We start from the raw sequence: 20,509 nt of genomic DNA, 5'->3' as shown, positions 1-20,509 counted from the left end.
CACTGTTTCTCAAACTTGCATATTCCCAGCACCTCTAATTCCGTAGGTGGTGCGAGGTTTGGGAATCTAAAATTTTCAAAGTGCCCCAGAGGAATTTTATCAGCCAAGATTTAGAAACACTGACTCCAGCAAAGTCCTGAACCAAAACCCTCGAAATAGAGAATTCCCCTTCCCGCCTGCTGGGTGAGTCATGGTTACAGGACTGAGTTTTTATGAAAAGGGTGGAGAAAAAAGAAAAGAGCAACCCTGAAAACTGAACAATCTATCTGTACAGTATTCCCTGAAAGAGCTCTCTAGCGGGAAAACTTCCAATTCCGGATTAAGTGGCGGATGGCGACAGCCTGGATTTGGCAGTCCTGCTGCTGTCACTAGCCCGGGACCTCATAGGCCTGAGTGATAAAACCCCGGCCGCGCCCTCAGCGGGAGCCAAGCTTTGCCTCGGTGAGAGCAGCTCCAGCTGTGGTGGCGGCCAGGCTATTCCAGCCCTAGTGTGGGTGTCCATGGAGAGGTACATCGGAGTTGGGGTGGGCGGGGGAGTGGCCTGCAGCGCCACTCCTGCAAGTGGCAGCCACTCCAGAGTGGCGCGGGCAGGGGGCGTGGGGAGACGTAGGTATATTTATTCTGGCTTGAGAGCAGGATGCTGGGACCGCTCTACGCTGCCGGAGGAGCTGTCCTGAGTCAAGAGCAGGCTGTTCTCCCGAAAAGGCTAAGAAACCAGCGCCGGTGATTGGCCAGGTGGGGGCAGCCGTGATGCGGTGGCCGAACGCAGAGGAAAATTTCGGGAGTTGTGGAAGTCCCTTTGGGGATGCTGGGGCACAGTTTGGCTCAGCCAGGAGCGATGAAGGGGCATGTCCAGCTCAGCCGTGAGATGTTGGGGCGCAAAGTCAGGCTCCCCCGGGAGGTGATAGGGGTATAATGTCCAGGTCAGCCTTGGAGTGATGGGGGGCGCAGTGTCAGGCTCAGCCGGGAAGTGATGAAGGTACAGAGTCAAGCTCAGCTGGGAGGTTATGGGGGCTCAGGGTTAGGCTCAACCTGGAGTTGATGGGTGCCGCAGCGTGGGGCGCTGCTTGGGGGGCCTGCTCCGGCAACCGGGCAGTCAGGTGCTGTTCCTGGGCGCCGCAGCGAGAGGCGCTGAGCGCCGGCGTTCGCAGCTCGCACTGAGCTGGGGCAGCGGGAGGAGCCCTGCGCGGTCACCGCCTCCTCCGGCCGCAGGCTCCTCCTCTCCCCCCGCCTTCTTCGTCTCGCCTGCCCGAGCGCCCAATCAGCAGCCCTCGGCCCCGCAGAGCCGGGTTGCTTGTCTGGGCGGCGGAGGCTGAGCGCGACCCAAGCGAGCCGCGGCGCCCGCCGACCAGGGACAGGCGGGACTCCCGGAACCCCGCTTTGCCCCGCGCGGCCGCCCCCTCTTCATTGTCGCGCGGACGCTTCGGCCCGAGCCGCCCGGGCCACGATTCTCCTCCTCTTCCTCTCGGAGGGGAAGGAACGGAGACGGCGGAGCAGCTGCTCCGGAGAGAGCGAGCCGAGGCCCTTGCCCCTGAGGCTCGGGACTGGAGGAGGAGGAGGCGGAGGCGGAGGGAAGTGCGCGTCATTCCCGGGAGGAGAGTTTCACCTCCAGGCAGAGGCTGCGGCTGCCAGTTGCGTAAAAGCGGCAGCGGCGGCGGGCCGGGGCTGGAGGGGCTCCCTGACCATGGAGGGACGATCCAGACCAGGGGACGCCAGGAGCTCGGCTCTGTCTCTTTGGACTGCTGTGTAGGCACCTGAATTAGCCGACGCTAAGCGGGGGAGGGGAAGGTAAGAAGCAACGGGGTCACCAGCACCCCCACCCCTCCGCCCTGCCTCCCTTGCTGCCCGCTGGGGGCCACTGCCAGGACGCGGACCATGGTCCTCCGCTCCTTCCCGGCTCCCGGCAGTCAGGCATTGGGGCATTTCTATTGAAACGGCAGAATCCTCCCGCCTCCCACAGCACCCTCCCGCCCTCCCCCCGCGCGCCGCCTTTCTCCTCTTTGGATTAGGAGTAACAAGACTCCCCCGAGTAAGTCCTGTCCATAAGAAAGGGTCTTTGGGAACCACATCTTGATTTCTTTCTCTTCCTCGCTCTTTTCATTGCTTTTACGGGGAAGCAAACAATGGACCTTTGAAAGTCGGTGTGAACAGTCTTAAAGTTTCTGGAGAGGGCTGGCTTGGGGGAATAAACCCCACAGGAAGCCGACTACAGTGAAAGGTTGGTGGAATGTGCATTGCAGTTTCGGCTTCAGTGAGCGCGCGCGTACGCGTTTGGGGTGATCTTTGTCTCTTTATTACCCTGGGTTGGTGCTCCCCCCCCCACAGTCTCCCACCCCAGTTTCTTTTAGTTAAGGTAAGGCGACTCTTTAAGATCTCTTGCAGCTTTCTTTAAAGCTGGGGAAAGGCTTAGCACTGGCCCCCACTTCCAGCTTTCCTCTGCACTGGCCCCCACTTCCAGCTTTCCTCTGCAAAGTTGGGAGGTCTTGGCAAAGCAAGGGGGTCCGGCTCTGTGAGGACCCCTAAGTGCTGCGGTTAATGCTGGTTGCTACACCCCTTGTAATAAAACCAAGGTTCTGACGTTCCTGGATGCTCTCTGCTGAGGGTTGATTTGTGTCCCCAGATTTCCCGTGGAGCGGAAGCCGCTCACTTAAATTCTCCGCATTAGGTTAGGAAAACAGACTTTGATATATGTCTCCTTTCATCAGCAGTAAGGGTTAAGGATAGAGTGCTTAATAATTTTAAGAACTTTCTTTCCGCACAGGAGCCACTCACTGGCTTGTGTTCACTCCCCTTGTTTCAGTGTGACTGTGATGCGATGTTGCATAATTGCACGTGTTGAGGGTGTGCAGATACTATCTTCGTGAGCTCTTCCCAGTACAAAGTGAGAAGAATTTAGAGGAAGGGGGATGTAGGGAGGTTTCACCTGAGCTGAGTGTGAACTGAGTCCTCAAAGCAGCCAGGCTTACCTGTTGGAAATGTCTCTGTTTTAAAAACAAATACATTTAGGTTCTGATGAACCTAGGGGCAGGGCAGGAATAAAGACGCAGAGGTAGAGAATGCACTTGAGGACACCGGCAGGGGGAAGGGTAAACTGGGACGAAGTGAGAAAGTAGAATTGACATATATACACTACCAAATGTAAAATAGATAGCTAGTGGGAAGCCGTTGCCTCGCACTGGGAGATCAGCTCCGTGCCTTGTGACCACCTAGAGGGGTGGGATAGGGAGGGAGGGAGGGAGACACAAGAGGGAGGAGATATGAGGATATATGTACATGTATAGCTGATTCACTTTGTTGTACAGCAGAAACTAACACAACATTGTAAAGCAATTATACTCCAATAAAGATGTTAAAAAAATAAAATAAGAACAAATACATTTAAAATATTTAGCCTTATGGTTCTTTGGTTGTCTAGAAAAGAGCTATTAATGTTTGTTTGACCCTTGAAGGAAACCTGCTATTTTCAAAATTGGTCTGGGCATCATACTTTGGTTGTGTCTTTGATTAGCTATGCAAAGGGTTCTTTTGAGTTTGCATTTCTGGGCAAAGCAGAAGATAGTGCACTTCCTCTGCTTAGTAAACATTGGGTAGCACATTTTGGTGCTTTATCCTTTACATTAAAACCACTCCTCAATTTTCTGTGTACCTGCACTACAGGATCTGTGTGTGTGTGTGTGTGTGTGTGTGTGTGTGTGTGTGTGTGTGTGTAACTGGAAGTCTTGTCTTGTGGTTTTCAGTTCAGTCCACCTGATGCTGTCTTATCTGAATGTGTTTACAGGCCCAGAAAAGTAAGGTTAGAAGTGAATTCTGAGTCATCACCTGTTTCCCTTTTACAGTCTCAATGAGCAAGCAAGGTGAGGACTGGGAACTGTGTGTGTGTGTGTGGACAGGAAAATTGAATCAGTAAATTCTTACATGGTACTTGTTCAGATTTCCTTTGTCACAGCTAATTGTCTGAGTAAAAGTCTCTTTTCTTTTTTTTTTTTTTTTAAGGATTATTGGGGTTTTTTTTGTTTGTTTATTTATTTATTAATTTTGGCTGCATTGGGTCTTGGTTGCTGCACGCGGACTTTCTCTAGTTGGGGCGAGGGGGTCTAGGCGAGTGGGGGCTATTCTTCGTTATGGTGTGCGGGCTTCTCATTGCGGTGGCTTCTCTTGCTGCGGAGCATGGGCTGTAGGTGCTCAGGCTTCAGTAGTTGTAGCACGTGGGCTCAGTAGTTGTGGCTTGTGGGCTCTAGAGCACAGGCTCAGTAGTTGTGGCGCACGGGCTTAGTTGCTCTGCGGCATGTGGGATCTTCCTGGACCAGGGCTCGAACCCGTGTCCCCTGCATTGGCAGGCAGATTCTTAACCACTGCGCCACCAGGGAAGTCCCATAAAGTCTCTTTTCTTGATTTGGCCTATAACCCCTCAAATTTTCAAAAGTCAGGAAACTTTCACAACAGGAAACCAGAATGGGGCAACACCTCATTCATGTTCTAATAGACATATCAAGCCTGTTCTCAAACAGCTATCTTGGAAATGAAGAGGAAACAAAGCAGAGAGTAAGGTAGTCTTGTGGGCCGTTTCTGAATTTGAAAAGTTACTACTTACTAGCTATGTGCCTCTGGGCAAGTTTCTGAAATTGAGAATGATGAACCATATGTCAGAAAGAGAAAATTTAAATTATCATTGTCAAATTAACAGTTTTAGACTCACATGGGATGCTGTATATAAATGTGTACCTTGTAAAGTGCTGTAAAATATTTATGAGTATTGCGTCATCCACCCACCCACCATCCCTTCAGCTAACAATTATCAATCACCTATTGTGTGTCAGGCTTTCTGGAAGCAATCTGCCCACTCTCTTTGAGGAGTGTTCTTTTTGGTAGGGAGAGGGAGTTGGATGAAGTGGTTGAAATTCGAGAGGTCACAAGGAGTAAAGATAGGGACTTCCCTGGGGGTCCAGTGGTTAAGACCCTTGCTGCCAATGCTGGGGGCGCGGGTTCGATCCTTGGTCAGGGAACTAAGGTCCCACATGCCTCGAGGCCAAAAAAAAGACCCCACAAAATACAAGGAGCAAAGATAACCTGGTGGCTTCCATGTATAAAGAAAGATAAAACAATCTCTGCTGTTGAAGAAATGAGTCTATTCAGGTACAAAAGGAAATGAACAATTAGAAAGCCCAGTAGGTGTTTGGAGAATTATGCATAGAATGCTTTAAGAACCCAGAGGAGGATCAGATTGGGAATGGGAGGGGGAAGCAATTTAGTGAAAAATAAAATTTACTAAATCAGACATAATAGTAGGGGCTGAAAACTGGTGTTAGAGGTACCATTTTGAAATGTAAAGATTGGAGGACTTGGGGCTTCCCTGGTGGCGCAGTGGTTGAGAGTCTGCCTGCCAATGCAGGGGACACGGGTTCGAGCCCTGGTCTGGGAGGATCCCACATGCCGCGGAGCGACTGGGCCCGTGGGCCACAGCTGCTGAGCCTGCGCGTCTGGAGCCTGTGCTCCGCAACAAGAGAGGCCACGATAGTGAGAGGCCCGCGCACCGTGATGAAGAGTGGCCCCCGCTTGCCGCAACTAGAGAAAGCCCTCGCACAGAAACGAAGACCCAACACAGCCAAAAATAAATAAATAAATAAATTTAAATATTGGAGGACTTGAAGTCAGAATTGAGTTTAAAACAGAGCTCTGACAATTGTTAACCATTTGCTTATTGGGCAGATCCCCAAATTCTTCACATATTGTTTCTTCATCTGTAAAATAACTTTATGGAATTCTTTGAGGATTAACTTTGATTTAATTTACCGTTGTAATTTACCATTACAAGCTAATGCTGTTTGGTACTTTCAAAATATGTTCTTTTTAAAAGCTGTAAATAGATACAGTTTATAACTTAGTCTAATTGGTCTCAGTCACAGATTTCTATTTTATTGGCCCTTTCCTGAGTGTGCTGAATCCCATCTTGAGTGCAAGTCTTCAGCTGTTGTCATATGGTGAGTCTCACTTGTTCAGGCATCTTCATCTCAGCCATAGGAAATCTTTCCATCGCGTTTGGGTTGTGAACACTAATTAGAAGGATGGGCTGTCTAGTACAGTACATCAATTGAGAGGGGCTTGTCTGGGTCTGTACTGTAACTTCCACACTCTCCTCCCTCCCTCCCAAGTCAGGCTAGTCCTTCTGTTTGTCTTGATCCTAACAAAATGAATATAGAAAAGGGAGAAGAAAGGACAAGAAAAACTATATATCTACATTTTTGAGACCATGAAAATCACCCTTAATAGTTTTCTCCATTTGTATAGAGGTGTAATTTTCAACTATACTATTTATATAAAGAAAGGCTGTGCTCTCAATAGCAACAGCTGCTGTCTAGGTGAAACTTGAATCTGTAAGCAGTACTTGCTTTATTTAATACACTTGTCTTAATTCTCCGCTTGAAATGGACTTAAGCTCATCTGACATTTTAATAAATTGCCTTTGATAGAAATCCATACTCAGATATTTAAAACTGCTGTGTTAAATGTGACTTTTTGGGGGAAGGGTGGTATGACTATAAATCAGTTCGTAGGACAGTTACACATGCTGAATCTTAGCATGCAGTTTGAATGGGCCTCAAAAATAATATTAAAATGAGGAAGTTGAGACCCAGAGAGGCTAACTAATTAGGTAAGGTCATGTAGTAAAGTAATGGCTGAGCAGGGACAAGAACCCCTTTGTCCCTATTTCCAGCCAGCATTTTTTTTTTCTCCAGTATACTCTAATTTGTTACTCTTTGGTTTTGTTAGCCATTTAGTTATTTTAATGTTTTAATAGTGAAATAATTTGCATTCGGGCTTAGAAACCCACTGCGCCCAAGTTTAAGGCAGACACTATACCTTCTGTTTTGTTTGGGAGAATCTAGATATGATATGGTGCACAGAGTGGGGTGAAGCTACTTGTAATAAATTTATCAGATAAGGAACTAAGTGTAAAAGTAATGTTAACTTTACTTGCATTTTCTATAAATAGTCTACTAATTTAAAATATTGTCGAAGTGCACATTTTTTAAAAGAAGCAAGTTCTTCTGAGTAAGAAACATTACTCAGATTTGTGTTTTGAAACATATGATAAAAGCATATTAGAAATAGGTTTGCATGTTCTTTTGTTTTTCCTGTACTTGCTTTGGGAAGCCTTTAATGCTGGTTGTTAGAAACTATGCCCAGCAAATATTTTGTTACATTCCCAAGATGTACAAGGCACTGTGCAAGTTGCTGTGAATGATACGAAGATGTGTGAGGCATAGGGTCTTTATTAAAATGTCTCTTTACAAAAAGTGAAACAGACTCAAAGCTGTGTATGACTTAAAACTCAGAATTGCTATCTCCCAGCAAATCAGTCCTTTGATCTAGTAGGCAAATCTGCTCTGAAATTGTTAGTATTAGACTAAGCAGACTTGTAACAAGATATTTATTTTCATTACATGGTGACAAGTGATAAACCTTTCACTTTATTTACTTTATCAGGGCTTCATCTTAGTTTGGACAATAAGTAAAACTTTGGCAGCGTTCGATGAGATTCTATATTATGAAAAGTTTGCCTAGGAGAGCTTGTGGCGGTCTTAGCTTTAATGTATTTTAAAAATGACTTTAACATTGCATAGAAGTGCGACTGGAACATTGTTTTTGCCTGAAAAGGTTGCAGTTTAAGACAATCCATATTGAGCAACTGAGAAAAGAATTGTCCTCATTGACTCTGAGTTTGATGTTAGTATCTTAAAACATATGCATATTCACCACAAACTAGGTGTCGTGTCTGATTACTAAGTCTCTCCGAAGAGTGAAATTATTATTGATTTGGGGGCTCTTGCCTAATTACTGGCTTGTGCTTGGAGACTACAAGCCTTCTCTTATCATAATGGTCTCTGCTAGTGGTGACTCACTTCCCTGAAGAATGAGTGAGGTTTTTTGTTTGTTTGTTTTTTTGTTTTTTAACACACAATGAGGTTGGAAAATTCATTATTAACATTTAAGGAATTGGAAAGATTAAGTTTAGCACAAGGACAAATGCCTGATTCCGGTTACAGAAGAAATGAGAAAAATGAGTCATTTTTTTAAAAATTGTGGCTAGAAAAAAACCCCCACACATACCATTCTTTTTAATACCACCAGTGCCACCACTATAAAGTCAACGTTGTATGAAGATTTAAAAAATATTATACTTCATTAATGCAAAAGATATGGCTTTAATTGTTCAATAGGTGCTTGGTGATAGCCATTCCCCAACCATCCAATGCCATGTACTCAGACAGAATGAAGTGCTAGTAATGTTGAGAAGCTAGCAATTTGGTAGCAAGTGGGCTGTGTATGAAGGTATAGGTGAAAAGGCCAAATGAGAGATAAATCGTCTTATCCACATGATTAATGACATCTTTTGATGGATATTGGTTGCTGCTTGCCCAAGTGCCTGTCCTTACCATATGGCCCCCCTTCACAGTATATGGTCAGTTCATGGATAACCTTCCCCAGCTGCCTGGTTACCATGTCGTCTGAACTTGGCTTTAGCCTTAAAGCATTTCTTCTTGCTCCCTGTTTGTGCTTGTCCTCATCACTTGAGCTCATTACTCAGCCCCTGTTTACCTGTCCTGCTCCTGCTGGCAGTATTCTATCCCTGTTCAGCCATGCGAAGTCCAGCCTCTGCTCCGGTGTTGAGTAATTGCTCGTTCACTGGGGGTCCTGCCTTTTGACTCTCTGGTACCCCTGAATTTGACAAATGTCAAGGAGACTGTGGAAGGCGTGTAATATGGTCCCTATGGTAGGCCTAGGTTTCACAAGCCCTAGGAGGACAGGGACTGATTTTTTTTGTATTTTGGCCAGGAACTCATCTGCAGGTGACACCTGCCAGCCAGCCTTCTGGAGCCTACAAAAGACATCATGAGTTTGTTGTTTTCTCCCTATATTGGTTATTGTTGGGCAGTGTGTTGTCATTTTAGGGGCAGAGTTCAGTGGTAGATTTTAGTTCACACATGCAAAGGAAGGTATTAGTAGTAGTCTGATGGTATACATTTGGGTAAGTAAGTTTGGGATTTAATAAAATCAGGCTATCACCCCTTTAGACACCCCAGCCCAGTGTTGTTGCCTCAACATATATTGTAATTACTTGTTTACCTGTGTCATCGTCTGACCCCCCCCCCCCCCCCCAATGCTAGGCTATGCGCTTCTTGAAGGTAGAGATCATGTATATTTTTTGCACCACTGGGTCCCAATCATCTAGCAAAATCCTTGTCTCATAAGCAATCCCCAAACCTGAATGCATTCCCTGTTTGGTAAGGCTTTTCTCTTAAATATACTGTATGAAAAATAGACTATGTGTTGTAGGTTAAAAAATATATATACATTTGGATTCTGATCCTGCCCCTGCCATTAATAGAAACTTTGCTTTGATGTTGGATTGAGTAGCCTGGATCACTTCAGTCTGGGCATCTCATTATTCATCTGGGATGTTTCTTAGTTTGAAAGGCATGTCAAAACATACTTGGTATATGTTTCCTACTGTCACTGCATTTTGATGTCTGTATATCACTGGATCATAAACTTTTGGTACACCTATACTTATTTATCAAACACATCTCTGTTGTCTTTTCTGTTTTCCCCACCTTTCAACATTCTACCAACATGACTTTCTTGAATTTTTCTTCTGGAGAAGCATCTTAAAGCTTTGTCCCTGGCACTCGGCAGAGAATGCAGCCCACAGGCAGCTCTGCCCTTTGCTATGACCTTAATTAAATCAGCCTCCCTCAGGTCAGACTTAGGCTTTGGTTCTTTCTTTCGAAGGCCAGCTGCAAGGCTGATGACATGCCTGCGTCCGCCATTGTGTGCCTCTGCACAGCCATCCGTCACTGTCAGCAGGTTGGGAGTCTCTCTGCTGTGTCCTCCCAGCCAGTGGGGAAAAAGGGCGAAGGGGGATGGTCTAAAGACCCTTGAGAGGGAGGGGAGAAAAAAGAACAGCTTTCAGTAGAAAGAATTAAGGAGAAAAAGGTATCTGAGGAATAATAGTCGGAAGAAAGGAAACAGACGTGAAGAGCAGAGAACTGGTAGGTAACGTGACCCTCTCCTTTTCTCTCCAATTTTCCAAGTTGAAGAACAATCATCCTCTAGTTTTACTTATCCTTTAGTTCTTTACTTCTACCCAGAGGCCTACGTACTTTGCTCTTTTTTAAAAACTTTGTTTTTGATTGGGCGAGGAATGTGAGATATTGTTCAGTTGTCACCCTTTCTACCCGCCTTGGTCTGTAGATCTGTATTTTTGCCCCTTTTGTTTCTCTTTTGTTTCCCGGGATAATGTTCTCCAGTCTTTTCGCGCTATCAGCCATCTTGGCTTTAGGGTCAAGCATTGCTTTTCACGGACAGGCTAACAGATATGAAAAAAGACAGGATTAATGAGTATATTTGGTGGCAGAAAAATCAGACATCTGCCTCCTATACCTTGCATAAATGAGAGGGGTAAAATAATGAATTAAACTATTTCTTAAAGGTCACTTACTTTAAAGTGCGAAAGTGTTCACTGGGTTTACTTTGGGCATTAGATATAAATAAAGACTCTGTTTTGAGGGACCATATTTTAACAGGAGATTCCAATAGAATCTGCCAAGGATATATACACTTCAGTGAAACTGTAGCTAATTTGCTAATCTGAAATCCTTAAATACAGACCCATGAGCATATATTGTTTCGTTGTTTTCCACGAAAGCAAACTCTTGGTATTTGTAGTTAATTTTTGTTTTCCAGGGATTTACTGTTTCCTGACTATAGTTTTCTAGCAAAGAGAGTATAGATTAGATGAAAAGTGAATTTCTAAGCAGGGAAAAAAATGTCTTCTAACTTTAAATAATAATTATTCCAACTCAAATGCTTAGTGGGAAAAATTTTCTTTTTAGTAAATTTAGTCTTTTTAGGACTATATGTTTGAAATATTCCTTTTGATTTCTCGGTATTGTGGTTTAACAGAGTTAGTGTGTATTGAGAGAGTTATTTCCTTTTGAGGGGGGAGATAATGTGAACAATATATGGTACCAAACTGGAAGTCAGGTGCATATTGGTGTTTATATATAATAGTAGATTAACTTTTGAGCATATCATTCATCATATGTGTCTAAATTGACCAAGTGGAGAAAAGAAGGTAGAAGATTAGAATTAAAGTGTCTCAGTACCTTATCCTTTCACTTCATAGGGAGCTGTTTATGATTCAGGGTTGGTGCATTCCCCTTGTATTTCTGAGCATTGGCCTCGGTGTGATCAGCTTAGTAAAATGAGCAGAAATCAATGCAGGTAAACTAACTCTGCAAAGTGTCTTATTTCTTGGGAATGTGCCAGACAGTTGCAGGTGCTAGTGACTCATCCTGATTTGGAGAGTTGAAGGACAGAGACAGAAGGGCTATGACAAGTGCTGGGTAATAATGGAGAATGTGTGAATATGACAGTGTGAAGGCACTGTCCTGTTTAGAAGTCTCAGAGTATTCATTTCTTTGGGAGTCTGGTTACACAAAACCAAGCAGATCTCTGAATGAAAGTGAACTTATTTTTTTTCCCACCATCTGTCTATTTTCTCTCAAATAGCTATAGGAATAGACCTAGCATTTATGCTGAATTCCTTTGCAGTCATTGTTGTAGAAAAATGTGTTTTATCTTGTTTGGTCTGGGAATAGAATATGTAATAAAGTATATTCTGCTAAACTATGTATAAGAGAATTCCCCCTCTCCGAAACTCTCTTTGTTTTATCCTTTGCATTTGAAAATCTTTATATGAGAATATTGATCACACTTAAATATTTGACAGTTTGTGAAATTAAAGATCCTAAAAGTCAACTTTGCTAAGTTTGTTTCTTACTGAATAGTTTTGAATGATTGAGTTGTTGAGCTCATTGTTTATCAACTACAGACATAATCTGAATCTAAAACAAAACTAGATGAAACATCCTACCTCCTACTCCCCCGCCCCACACACAAAAAAAACCCAAACCTGAAAATCACCTTGATGTTATTCTCTCTTGTCCTTCTCTTAAAAATAGGAGATTGGAAGTTAGAACCGTTAATTGAAAGTTCAAGGCCATTAGGAGCTGGTTAAGAATTTTGTTAGGTCATGATTACTAGTAATTATAAACAAAATTATCATTTGTTTTCATGATAATTCACAAACACCTCTCTTTCCTGACATAATTTACTTTTATTTTTGCTGTGACTGAGCATACCAGTCAGTGTGTTACAAAGACCTACTAAGATCTTAATAAAAGGAAAAGTTTCCTTAGCCAGGTTTTGGCCAGTTGTACTGAAACTCTCAGAAAGTAGACTAATTTGTGGAACTGACCTTTAGGTTGGATACTGTTTCAAGAATTATGTCCTTCATCAAAGAAAGATAAACTTGAGGAGATCATGCCAGTTTCTTGACTGTTCCTACAAGCCTGAATTTTCCATTCAAAAATAAGTTTTTATACCAAGTGTAGGCAGGATTTAAAAGAACTTAAATGAGTCAAAAGTATTGCATTTTCATTAGGTGTTCAGTATGATGGGGCCAATATGCATGGCACAGCAGTGGGCTGTGGGACACCCCTACGTTGGGTTGGAGGGGCTGGATGATTTTGTACTATAGGGCAAGTGTCCTCAACCACTGTGTAAGTGATAAGCACTTGTGGTAGGCAATTGGCCTTCTGTATTAGTAGCTCAGCAGTAGAAAGAAAATGAAAACTCAGCCCTTTTAAAGAGTTCTTAGGAGTTTTGAATTAATTGCCGCTCTCTCTATATTGGGAAGACTTTTCCTTTGATCATAGCATTTATTTGCTGTCAGCATAACAATATAAAGTGGAATGGAACATTTCCTTTTTCCTAAGTACCTACTGCATTTCATAATGTGTGGTTAAAACTTACAAATATTGTGAAAAGTTGAACTTGTCTAGATGGTTTGATGTTCTTTATCTTTAGAATTTCTATTTGCAGTTGTTAATAATACCCTTTTAGTCACCCACTAGATTGCATATTAGCATTTTGTAAAAATTAATGCGTTGACTTTTTTGCTTGAAGTAGTAAATGTTCTCAATTTTTCCCAAATTAGGGCAACTAATATGGAAATTAGACAAATTTCCCAGAGCCTCAAGGATGTTGAAAAAGGAGTAAATGGGAAATTCCAATCTGTGTGTGTGTGTGTGTGTGTGTGTGTGTGTGAGAGAGAGAGAGAGAGAGAGAGAGAGAGAGAAGAAAACAGTAAGTTCTAAGTTCAGTAAGCACTTACTGAGTTCCTACTGGGTGTAAGTTCCTGTGAGAATACCAAGAAGAGTAAGGTGTTGTCCCTGCTCTCAAGAGGCTTTTGGTCAACTGCAGGAGATGGACACGTACTTACATTAACTGAAACATAAGGCAGAAAGCAAGGTGATTCAATAAGAGTTTTAAATGGAGTACAGGGAAGAACAGGCAGGGAACTTATTGTGGAATCCTGAGAAGCCTTCATGGATGAAATAGCACAGTATTTGAAAACTTTATAGGAGACTATCTCAGTTTTCTTAAAATCATGCCCCTTTTTAATAGGTCAGAAAACCCCAACTATGATCTCCTTTAATGTTGTTGAAATTTCAAAATAAATTACTTTCTGTGATTATTGTAATTTATAATCAAATTAATTAATTGAATACTCTTACCAACTGTAAGCCCCTCCCACAGTTACTGTTTGAGTTTATACACTCTTTTTATCCAAGAGAAGAATTTTATTTAAAATAACCGCAAATTTTTAAGGTATTTTTTTTTGTGAGGGCAACTGAGAATTTGACAAAAGTACTAGGTTTTGAACGCTACCCCTTTTTTCAGCATTTGCATATCTTTAAGTTGATAGGATTTTTTCATACTTTTAGTAATTTCTTTCATTATCTACTTTAAATTTTGCCTAAATTCCTGGTGCAAATTTTTAATTGCGTGATTTTATTTTTAAATTAATTATTACCAAGGCTTTTGGGCTACTAAGTTTTTAATCATCCAGGAAATAAATACTCACAAGATAATTCTTCTAAGGAACATCTAAATACCAAAAATTATGCTCCAAAAGCTTTGTAGAGTGTATTTCCAAATTTGATATGAATGACTTGGGTTATTCCTTATTTTGCATTGTTTGTCTGTGTTTAGGGGTTTAGCACAGTCCAAAATAACTCTTAAAATATATCTTAAAATACTGGTGTGTTCCTTCTGTATACTATGTGCTTTCCACTAGAAATACAGCCCTTCTAAAAATGACAGGTGATATAAACAAATTAACAGTATATTAAGTAAAAACTTCCATCTGTAGTAAAAATTTTAAAATGACACCTAATGCTAGCGTTGAATAAAGCTTGCAAGCCAGGGGAAACTCTTCATCCTCTTTCCTCTATTAGGTTTCTCCGTTGTTCTTGGGAACATAAACTAATGTTCAAACTAATGCTACCAGTAATAACAACCTTATGGACTGAGCAGCCTGGAAACCTATCACAGTATTTCATGATATTTCCTTGGTCAGTTTCACTCTTCCTTCAAGCAAGTGATTTAAAATTGAATTTAGGACTCTGTGTAATATTGTTTAACTTTTTATACTATTTCATTGACACAAATACTGTTAAAATAAATACTTGGAATAATTAAAAATAAATAAATAATAAAATTGAATTTAGGAATTGCATTTCTTGGGGATGCTGTATATCTTTTATCTTTTTCCCCCATAGTCCCTACCACAATTCTCTAATGACAGTAAGAGCTCGCAATTGCTTATTGAATGAGTGAAATGACAATTTTTTCCCCATGAATAATTGAAATCTAGCTAGCAATCAATATATTTTAAAGTAATTGATTTATAATACTACTAAAGCAAGCTCATAAATGTAAAGTGAAATCCTAAAGCAATGTATTTGTGTCTTACTAAAAAATTGTAATAAATTGCGAGGAAAATCTGCATATTATTATTTTCTTGTAAATTTATTCTAACATAGTTTCAATAATGTGTTACTTAGGAAAATAATGATTGTATTTGTTCCTTATGTATTTACATGTTTTTCAGTAAAATAGAGCTAATGGACTCATAATATATAGAAAAATATATATACAGTTTTGCAGAAGGGTCCTGGGGAAAACATACCATGATTATTTTTGATTTATTGATCATGTTAGTTTGTGGCAGACACCATCTGAATTTTCATGTTAGGATACCATTTTGTGAATGTGAAGAGAAATATTTTTCCCAGTGGGATGGTGACTTCATTTAGGCTCTCACTGCCTTTTTTTCTGTTGTTTTGGGTACATCTGGAGACATTATCTCCCACAAAAGGGGCCTCCAGGCTGTTAAGTAATAACAACCTTTCTCACCCTGAAACAATCAAGTATCAAGTGATTTCAGCTTCAAACAAAAGATTTCCACTCCCTTTCAGAGGAGATTATAGTCGATTCCCCTCTCACCCTGGTGAGCCTGGCACTCAAGAGTATCTAGTTTAGTCCTTTCTTCGTTAATAGATGATCATAAAGGGGTCTTTGTCATACTCTCTCATTTGTTCCAGCAGGATGTATCTATTATTTTGGTCTGCTGCTTGACACATACAGCAGTTTCTTTAACAGCACCTTCGATCATGTTGTTCTCCCTTTGTCATAGAGCTTAAGCTTCATCTAAATAATTACTTTTGTTCAGAAATCAAACCCCACAAAGCAAGTGTTTTTGACAGACACACTCTGAGAATGTTCTTTGCCCCATGTAAAATCAGCATCAATTCCTGATTAGATTCCCTTTCTGTCCCCATTAATTTCCAGGTCGTTTGGGTCCTGGGAACACTTATTTGTGGCTTCTTTAATGGCCACATTTTGTGTTTAATGGATTTGCTGTAGTTTAGAGTAGTTTGGAAGTACCCTTTTTTGTTGTTTTGGCAGAAGGTGAGGGGGATTAATTATAAGAGTATTGAATGAAGTCAGGTGACTCTGAGATGCTGCAGTTGTTAAGGAAGGGAAGTAATGAACGTCATGTTTCTTATTTATCCACAGTTGCTGAAATAAGAACATTAAATGACAGCGCTTCTTTCCCTCCCTCCCTCCTTCCCTCCCTCCCTCCCTCCCTCCCTTCCTCCCTTCCTTCCTTCCTTCCTTCTTTCCTTCCTTCCCTCCTTCCATTCTTTCTCTTTTTCTCTCTCCCTACCTCCTAGCCTCCCTCTCTTTCTTTAACTTGGCAAAGTTACAGAGTAAGGTTTCATTCAAAACTTATTCTTTTATTTGAAAACTGGTAAATGCTTACTATAAAGAATATAGAAAGTAAAAAGGACTGCCATTTTGTGTGTATGTCAGCTTCTCTTAGATAAGAAAGAATCATGTAGAGTCTGGTAAACTTCTGCATGAAGAAGTTCTGAGAATATTAAGGTGCCCTTTCAGACTCAACACAGTTCTAGTTATACCCTTGCAGAACTGATTCTTTGAAATTATTGCCTCTCAATTGTTTTGGAAGACACATGAGTGTAACTGTTAAGAGCCTGAACTCTAGATTCAGAATTCTAGGGTTCAAGTCCTGGTTCTCTGTAAACTAACGAATCAACTTTTCTAGTCCTCAGTTTTCTCATATGTAAAGTGGGGATAACAGCACCTACTCATAGATCTGTCGTGTTAGATGAATACGACAAATTAAATGTATTAGATGAGTTAACACACGTAAGGTGTTTAGAACAGGGCCTGGCAGTAAGTGCTCTATGAATGTTAGCTATTTTTAAAAATCATCTTAACCATAATCTTTGAATGCTACTATTTTTTGAACAAAATTTGAGGATTTAAAGAAATAATATAGACTTTCTCATTAAATGAATTCACAGTCTGTTAAGTGATAACATGGTTAAAAATAGTTCAGTTGCTTTACAAGGAGATAAATTTTGGGGAAAAATTAGACACCTAAACATGCATGCTTGCCTACTGGAACTTGTTAGGGCCACCTATGGTCCTCATATGACACATGGACTGTAACATCAATTTGAAGAGATTTACAGTAATGATACTCAAGGTGTAACCGCCTGCTTCAGTGTCACCAAGGTACATTTTAAAAATGTGAACTCCAGGGCACTCTTTCCACCAAGTGAGCCAGAATCACTGGGGTGGAGAGCCTGGGAATCTACATTTTTAACAAGATTCCCTGGTGATTCTTATGCACAATTGAGAACAGTTGCCACAGAACAGTGGCTCTCAGCCTAGATGCTCATTAGCGTCACTTGGGGAGCATTTAAAAGATACAGATGCTTGGCTCCTGACTTAATTTTGGGAGTGTGGCACTGGGCATTAACGATAGCGGGTGATTATAATGTGCAGGGTGGAAGAGCCATGGCATTAGAAGATGATTAATGAAGGTGATTGTTGACATAGTTTATTATACCAGGATATAAGCTGACTTGATATTTTCAAAAAGTCATTACAGTGGTTACCAGGGACTGGGGAGAAGGGGGGAATGTTATTGCTTAATGGCTATAGAGTTTCTGTTTGGGATGATGCAAATGTTGTGGAAATGGATGGTTGTAATGGTTGTACAACATTGTGAATGTGCTTAATGCCACTGATTTTACGTTTAAAAATGGTTAAAATGGTAAGCTTCATGTTATGTATATTTTACCACAATACTAAAAAAAAGCCATTACAATTCTCACATTTCTGAGCCTTAATTTTCTTTTCTTTTCACAGTGACAGTATATCATGCATGCCACTAATTCCAGGGGCCACTCCCCTGCTTTCCTGCAACCTCAGAATGGAAACAGCCATCGCTCATCTGGCTATGTTCCAGGGAAGGTTGTCCCACTGCGTCCCCCTCCTCCTCCAAAGAGCCAAGCTTCAGCCAAATTTACCTCTACCAGACCGGAAGCCCGGGCCACCTTTGCTTTCTCATCTGAGGAACAACAAGCCCAGAGAGAAAGCCGAAAGCAGAAGAGGCACAAAAATACTTTCATTTGCTTTGCTATTACTAGTTTTTCATTTTTTGTTGCACTTGCAGTCATTTTAGGAATATCCTCAAAATATGCTCCAGATGGTAAGTGCGTATGTGTGCATGTGTGCATACAGAACCCATTCTAGGAGAAGAAGGAAGGGAAGGAAATAGTAGAATAAATTCTGAAAAATCTTTTGTTATTTTAACTTGGCTCTAGCTTACTAATATATAATTAGATAATATGAGGTGTATCTTCTTATGAATGAGAGCAATTGTTAAAGGAATCCACTGGAAATGATAAAATTAAAGGATTGCTCTTCCTTTCCATTTTCCCACTTTGTCCCAGGACTCAAGACTTTCTTGGAGCATTTCTTTTCAAAATAGTAATTTTAAGAGTCTTTATTGAAATCCTGTGGTAGCACAATTTCATCTTTTGTGGTAGGTATGATTTTCAGACTGGCACAAGTTTTTAGTAATAAAAATTACTAAATGCAGTGATAAAGTATATTTAATTGAAAAAAAAGTGAAAGTGATAAGATTTGTGTTCTGCCATTTGAAACCAGTTGGGGAGACAGTTCCAAAAGAGAAGCTTCCAATATTTTGAGGGAACAAGGTACATCCTTAAAGAAAAACATCCATTAGTAGGTATAAGTTCTGATACACTTGTCTTCATAGTTAAACATCATTTAGGGAGATTTTAATTTCTTAAATGGCCTTTGCTTTTCAAGTTGGTAATATAGCAGTACTTTGAATGATTTTGAAAAGTTTATTGTCAGTCAGCCTCAATATAGTACCAATGAAGAATGGCCTCATAATATACCCTATCCGTCTCTCTGAAAATCAAAGGGCTCAGCACTGTGGAAAAAGCAGACCAGGCCACTGGATTGGCACCATACTGGTCTGCATTTTTTTTATAGTCTGCAACAGATTTTTGTTGAATTAGTGCCTCCTTAAATGGGTATAATGTTTGAGAAGCATTTTACCAGTTATAAGACTTAGAAATATTAGTTTATTTAGTTTTCATGGGTGATTTGGGGTCTTATAGCCTTTAAGGTTTTGGGGGGGAGGTAATGTCAGTACTTCTAAGAAAATAGACCTAAAGTAAGAGAGATGTTCATTCAACATCTTTGCTGGCCAAGCCAGTAGACCACATAAAGAACTTGCAACATTGCTTTCCACTGCACATAGCATTGACTTTCTCTCCCCTTTTCTCCAGAGGAATAACCAAATTCACTGCTGTTGATTCATTCTTTCCAAGTAATCTACAGTAAAGGGATGCTAGATTATGGAAAATCAGAGCTGAAATCTGTGGCTTTAATTGATGTTTTCATATTCCAGCTAAGACATTGAATTGCTGATGTGGTTCCTTGAATCAACATCGTTTAGTTTCACATTTTGGCAGTATAAGGCCAGAATATCAGTGGAAAGATCTGGTATGCTGAAATATTTCAGGATCAGCCTCACTGTGGTTATTGCTGTTACATAACTTTGATAATGCATCCACTACTCAACAAATGGGTAGCTGAGAAGGTGGGGCTAGCTAAGCTATTTTTTTGATGCTTTCTGCAGACTATATATTTTCTCATTAAGTGTACTTTACTGGAAAAAAACAGACTGGAATTTTTGGTGATAAAAAATTTCTAGTGAAGCATGCTTTCCTGGGGAATAATTATAAACAATTAAGAGGAATTATATAACTATTATAGTAGGCTCTAGATCTTCTGAGACTTAGATTCCTTTGGGATTTCCTTCTGTAGCTGGGTACAGTGCTTGTTACTTGGGGCCTACATTTGCTTATGATATCATGGAGCATTCCAGCTAAATGTTTTATGGGTAGAGAGGGAGGTAGAAGAAAAGCTCAAGAAATCCTCAGTATTAAGTCAGAACGAATTCAAGATGTGTTTTGTTTCTTCGATGGGAATAAAAGTTTAAGGATTATTCTTAGTATAATAGTGATGATCATTGATTTATCAGAATTAAATATCAATGATTATGAAACTACTAGGAGAAAAACTAATTCCATGAAATAATTGCCAAGGTCTTAACTAGTGGGACTAATTTTAACTGTAGTGGTTATTATCACCTCAGAGAAAGCATGAGCCAACATGAATGCTTAGAAATAGATGCTTGCATTAGTGGTGTGCAAGTTCAAAATCAGGAATCACAATTTTCTTCCTATAGAAAATTATATCTTTGTGATGTACCCAGTGTCTCTACTTTTTCTCATATTATCCCCCAACATATACCTTCCACTTTCATATGATTTGCAAGCATATCCTGTCCATTCTTATCTTTGCTTAGTTTAAATGTAGGCTATATCTTGGTATTCTAAATGAGCAACCAAATGGACTTGGATAGTAAGGGATATTTGTATCACTGGTATTCTTATCTCCCCTTCATGCTCCTCTTATTTAAATACTGTCCACCCTTTGGGGATCTATGTCTAGTGTCATCTGCTCCATTGAAGCTGCATCAGTTACTCTAGCCCCACCCCTCCTTTCTGTGAGCTCTTTTGCATCTAAAGTAGCTACCACATTGTTCAGTATTATTTCATACATGGCGGCTTTTTCTCCCAAGCTAGGTTGTATGCTCTGAGGGCTGTGAGCTCATTCT

General features: G+C 40.9%; 1 protein-coding gene across 5 annotated transcripts in view; it reads left to right on the top strand.

The window, feature by feature from the left end:
• The first annotated feature begins 668 nt into the window (after positions 1-668).
• The window catches only part of CEMIP2 (cell migration inducing hyaluronidase 2), a 79,534-nt gene continuing 59,693 nt past the window's right edge, over positions 669-20,509 (top strand). The window contains exons 1-2 of one of the 5 annotated variants that reach the window (XM_036855788.1): positions 669-735; positions 17,656-17,998. In XM_036855788.1, the coding sequence (XP_036711683.1) occupies positions 17,668-17,998 (331 nt within the window). In that variant the 5' untranslated portion in view covers positions 669-735; positions 17,656-17,667. The other 4 variants (XM_036855785.1, XM_036855787.1, XM_036855786.1 and 1 more) reach the window with 4 other exon arrangements.

This window comes from Balaenoptera musculus, chromosome 6 (genome assembly GCF_009873245.2).
Source record: "Balaenoptera musculus isolate JJ_BM4_2016_0621 chromosome 6, mBalMus1.pri.v3, whole genome shotgun sequence".
Taxonomy (NCBI): domain Eukaryota; kingdom Metazoa; phylum Chordata; class Mammalia; order Artiodactyla; family Balaenopteridae; genus Balaenoptera; species Balaenoptera musculus.
The sequence above is the reverse complement of the archived record's forward strand: the minus strand, read 5'-3'. Positions and strand labels throughout refer to the sequence as shown.